Raw genomic sequence first — 5,455 nt, 5'->3', positions numbered from 1 at the left:
CGTTGAGCCCTTCCCTCTAATCTCTCCATGCCAGAAACGGCAGAAGGCCCTCCCCGGATACGCCAAAACACAACTCCCCTCCTCATGCAACGCACCGGCGCCAGCCCAAAGGAGCGCCCCTGCCCCTCCCAAATCCCAATCCCCTCTATAAATAGCCCCCACCCCCATCACCCCTCTTCCCATCCACAGTATTAGAAGAGGGAAAGAAAAGGGAGTGTGGGAGAGCAATGGCGTCCAAGCAGGCGCAGCGTGAGAGGAAGGCGAAGCCGAGGACAAGGCCGCCGGTGCAGCAGCAGCTGCAGCAGAACCCGCAGATGCCGCGGCTGCCGCTGAGATGCCCGAGGTGCGGATCTTGGGACACAAAGTTCTGCTACTACAACAACTACAGCCTGTTGCAGCCGCGCTATTACTGCAACAACTGCAAGCGCTACTGGACCGTGGGGGGCGCCCTCCGGAGCGTCCCCGTGGGCGGTGGGTCCAGGAAGGGCAGGAGCAGGAAGTCCCGCGGCACCCGCGCCGCCGCCAAAGTTGAGATGCTGGCCAACGGGGGCGCCGCTGGCTTGCCCGATCTCGCTCCTACTGCCGCTCCCTTGCTGTCCTCCATCCTCTTTGGCGATGGGAAGGGAGGGATCTTCTCATGGGGGCTGCAAGCAATGCCGGACTTCGACCCCGATGGCATCATCCGGGGTTACCCGGCCAGCTCCGCCGTTTCCCTGCCGTCTTCCCTGTTCGGCGGGTTTAACTACCAGAAGATGCAGCAGCAGCGGCGTCAGCAGATGCTGGACTTTGGGCTCGGCGGGATCGGCCGGCCTGCGCACAAGCTGGGGCTGGACCCGTATCCCGCCATGGGCCAGACTGGAAACGGCTGGCCGCAGCGGCAGACCATCAATTCTCCTGTGTTCACGACTGTGCCGACTGCTGTCGCTGTGACGGCCAACGCGCCGCCGGCTGGAGGGGGAAGCAGCACGGCGGAAGGGATCTTCGCCGAGGAAGAATGCGGTGGCGAGGACTGGAAGCTGTATCTGTCGGCCCGTGGCCTTGACCCTGCCCCGCCCTCCCCGTCCGTCATGTAAGAAGTGGAGCCGTGTCACCCGGCAGCCATTCCACCTGGAGTCTCGAGTCGTTTTCGTATGTTCTTTTTCCTTACCTTTGGAATCATCAAAATAAAAATGTTCCGTTATGATATAAATAGATAGAGGTATGTTTGGTTGGACAGAGTGGGCGGAGAGAAAGGAAATCAGCCTCCGGAGAACAAAGAGCCTCCGCCGCCGCCGCCAACTCAGTAGATTGAGGAAGAGTACAGAAAGAGAGTGTTCTGAGTACTTCTGTTTCCTGTTACCGTTGTTTTGTGCTATATGTTTGTTTGGAGTCTGGAATGGTTTGCCTAATAATAAAAGATTTTCCGTTTAGTGCACGTGTGTTTTGATTCATGCGATCAAATGGATCGCTCTCCTGCGCTTTTCCCCGTCTGAGATTTGTTTGAGCTCCTTTTTCTTCTTCTTTTTTCTTTTATCGCTCCCTGTCCCCAACCGCAGACATTAATGGGAAACGAGCACAGGAGATTCGTAAATTGCGATGCATACGCTTTTAGTGTACGACATGCAGTGGATTGGTTTCAGGCTCCTGTGAGTCTGCCGCTTTTCCTTGTTGTTCTCCGACCGCCGCACTACTGCTGTGTTTTACTTGTTGTGGCCCCACACACAGAGAAAGGCCGGCGCAGAGTTGGGGTGAAAGGAAATTATAAATTTTAAAGTCTCCGTTCGTATTCCTGCAGCAGAACTGCGGGAATGGAGGAGAGGGAGAGAGAGGGGCACAGGGAGAGCAGATCTTGCAGAAGAAAAAAAAACTACGAAGATTTCTTTTTGTTTTTTTACCATCCGAAGGATTCAAGCCAATAGATATTGGATTGGTACGAGTCATATCCAAATAAATTGTCTAATCCACGAATCCAACATTAAATGTATCTCAATCCAGCTGAGTTATCCAAGCAGATTCTAAGTTTTTATTTATAGTGGGAAGAACAAAGTTATCGTTTCTCGAGTCAAAGACAGATGCGAAACCTGGAGAATGAATGGGAGAGAGGTATGGTTAGGACTCCGGAAGCTAGTACTCCGTTCCCATTTGGTCATCAGTCATTGGTTTGCTTAAACCGTTCCACTCGTATCAAGGAAAGTAGGATGTTAGGCGCGGGCATGACGTAGGGGTGTGAAATCATGCAAAATATATATAATTTTTAAGTTGGACCTCTCTCTCTCTCTCTCTCTCTCTCTCTCTCTCTCTCTCTCTCTCTCTCTATATATATATATATATATATATATATATATATATATACATATATATATATTAAAATAGAGGTATATATATATATATATATATATATATATATATTAAAATAGAGGCTGTATGTTTGCAGAATATCTCGTTCACCATTAAATTTTTTTAGAGGCATAAATAGCAGCAAACTCGAGCAATGAGATCAATCAGAAAAATAAATAGACAAAGAAGAAAATAATTGATAGAAGGGAAGCTTCTCGATCTTAACCAACATGCTTGGCGGTCTAATGGCCTCTCGAAGTCAGTTTATTTACGAAACTATTTTATTCTAAAGGAATATGGACCGTCTAAAGACAACAGTCTACCAAAATGGAAAAGAACCCTTGTTTTAAAGGAAGAGATCCTTTTCCGTATCTTAAAAAGATCTAAATAAAAAATAGAAAGAAAATAATTAATCTCCTCTCTTTAAATGGTTTTTTGCAACTATTTATTAATTAAAACTAATAATACTTTAGTAAAGACAGTAAAATTAATGATATTAATAGTACTAATTGTATTTTAATAAAAATAATATGTTCAGTAATAATAATAATATTTTAAAGATTAATAATGTTTAATAATAACATATTAACCTAATTATATTTTATTTAAAACTAACAAAAATATACTATTTTTTAAGTAACACTGCAATTAGTAGAAAATAATATTTTAGGGTTAGTATGTTGATAAAAAGAAAATTATCCTATGTATCACACTGGTTATATGCTAGTTTATTGCTTTAAAGTCATGGTGAGCATAATATACTGCTGATTAAATCTATGATATTACAAATTTATATTTAAATTAAACTCTACAAGAAAGTAAATGTAATATTGAATAATGAAATATAAATTTAATTTCTCCTATAAAATTCACTCCAAATGCACTAGTGCAATGTATGTAGTAGCAATCTACTGATTTACAATAATTACTAAGTGTGAAATATGCATATGTGCTCAAATACGCAAAGATTGGTTATGTCCATTGTTGGTTTAGAACTGAAAAAAATTGGATATACTTCATATATGAGATTTTGTTTCCACAGAGTGAAAGATAGGCTTGGGTTGGTTATACCTACAAGATTTATCCGCGGGCCCGATTGTCCACCCAGCTTGCTCAAACCTGAAGCCTTTTGAGCGGGCACAGGCCAAAAGTTTAAGCTTGTCGAGGTGGGCCAGGCATAGAAACTAAGCCTTTTGATAATTGTTATTGATATTTAAATTTAATGAGATAATAGGCAAATTGATGCAGGACAACGCAGAGAAGAGAAAAGAAGGAGAAGAAGGAAGAAGAGGAGAGGAGGACAAGAGGAAGAGAACTAGGCTTCGCACCTAGCCCCACTCAGGATTTCATATGCCAGAGCTAAAAAGAAAGGGAATCATAATTTCATTCAACCATTCAATAACCCTAAGCAAGTGCATGGACTCATATATATATATATATATATATAGAGTCACAAAATAATAAAAAGACCCCTACAAATAAAACAATCTCATAAAAATTCTTAAATGACAATATGCGAACAAGCCCCTAAAATAAAATAAAATGAAATAACATAAAATTAATCCAAAATAAAGTCAAGCGGGCTGGACCCTTTGAACTGGCTAGACCTGTGGCGATCGTAGACTCGAGTGCTGGCTGACCCGGCACTGATGTCCGCATCAGATAATGTAGATTGTTGATAATATTTAGTTATTTATATTTAATATTTTTAGTTTTTAAAATATTTTTAATATTTTTTGAAAAATAAAAATTGAGACTCGGCTGAAAGCCTGAGTGAGAGCGAGCTCGAGCCTACGACTCGAATGCCGTTCCCGGCCAGGCCCGGGTGTGGCCGTAAACCTGGCCCGGCATGGACGTCGATGCATTTTGACGATCTACGGCTTGGCCCTTCGCGGTCTCTTCCCGTGCCCGCCCGCTTGGCCCCTTCCCCCAGTTGCTATGGTTTTACACCCAAATCCTCCTCTTCTCAGTCTAGGATTTGCTATTCTTCCCAAGAAAGCGAAGATGGTAGAGAACGCGGAGGGCTGGAAGGAGAGGGAGGGGGAGAATGGGAACAGGGTGAAGGCCGAGGACAAGGACCAGAGAGGCTAGGGATTGCGATAGAGAGGAGAGGAAGGGGATGTAGAGGGAGCAAGAGCAAGGAAATAGGTCATTTCATTTGGTGATATAGAACAACATTTTCAAGAAAAAAAGGCATGGAAAGTCGTGAAATAAGAAGAGGACGATTTTTGGTGGGAATAGGTCATTGCATTTCATGATAACATCAAAGTTACAAGTCAGAGAGTGCCACTAGAGAGAGACACTGGCTTGATAATGCAGGAGAAAGATGCAAGATTATTTAGTGAAAAAAGCTTTTCAAAAAAAAAATTAGAAAGCTTGAAATAATGTTAGATGTAGCCTTAAAGGAACAAGGATCGACCATAAATATATGATTACAATACTTCATAGCCCTATCTCGGCATGGAACAAATCTCCATTGCTCGGCATGGAGCAAATCTAGTTAACTGGAGCAAATCTATAGTTAACTCGGAACTGCATATATTAGATTATTACAAGTACGGTAGAGTGCTTGCACTGGGATGCATTGATGAGTAATTTTAATCTCTTATTGATTGCATGGTCCTACTTTGGACTAAGGCCGGCTTAATTCTTAAACAACTGAGGCGGTTGCCTGAGATCCCAGCCCCCAAATGCATTTATTATAATGAGTTCCAAGGTGAGCATCCAAACGTATCTTTATAGCTGTAAATGCATTGAGGGCTCCAAATGCATTTATGTTAGGACGTATTTCTTACCTAAAAAAATTATTTTTTTTCTCCTTATTTATGCATTGAGGCTTCCAAATGGCCTTTGAGTCCATCTTAGGTCTCCTAATGCATTGAGCTACTCCTACTTTGGACGTAGTTATTTATGTTCAATTTTGAAGCAGTTAACACAGCGAGAGGGAGTTGAACACGGGCGGACCATATCCCTGTCTTGTATGTTGACTACTGCAGTGGTTACTATTTATATGCGTCATATATATCTCTTCTATGGATGCCGAACACAACGAACAGCTTCATATTTAGCTTTAGACCGATACAAGAAATCCATCGTTTTGACTCTGTTGCAAGTTGCCACTGCCAGTGTTTCAGAGTAT

General features: G+C 42.8%; 1 protein-coding gene across 1 annotated transcript; it reads left to right on the top strand.

The window, feature by feature from the left end:
- Positions 1 to 205: 205 nt before the first annotated feature.
- Positions 206 to 1,409, top strand: LOC103707220 (dof zinc finger protein DOF1.7-like). The gene has a single exon (XM_008791623.2). The coding sequence runs from the start codon at positions 228 to 230 to the stop codon at positions 1,071 to 1,073; it is 846 nt and encodes a 281-aa protein (XP_008789845.2). The 5' UTR covers positions 206 to 227; the 3' UTR covers positions 1,074 to 1,409.
- The last annotated feature ends 4,046 nt before the right edge of the window (positions 1,410 to 5,455 follow it).

Source organism: Phoenix dactylifera, chromosome 4, assembly GCF_009389715.1.
Source record: "Phoenix dactylifera cultivar Barhee BC4 chromosome 4, palm_55x_up_171113_PBpolish2nd_filt_p, whole genome shotgun sequence".
Classification (NCBI taxonomy): domain Eukaryota; kingdom Viridiplantae; phylum Streptophyta; class Magnoliopsida; order Arecales; family Arecaceae; genus Phoenix; species Phoenix dactylifera.
This window is presented reverse-complemented; position numbering and strand designations above follow the sequence as displayed.

What these genes read in the sequence shown, in the direction of transcription:
- LOC103707220 (XM_008791623.2), top strand. Translation starts at nt 228, where the DNA reads ATGGCGTCCAAGCAGGCGCAGCGTGAGAGGAAGGCGAAGCCGAGGACA.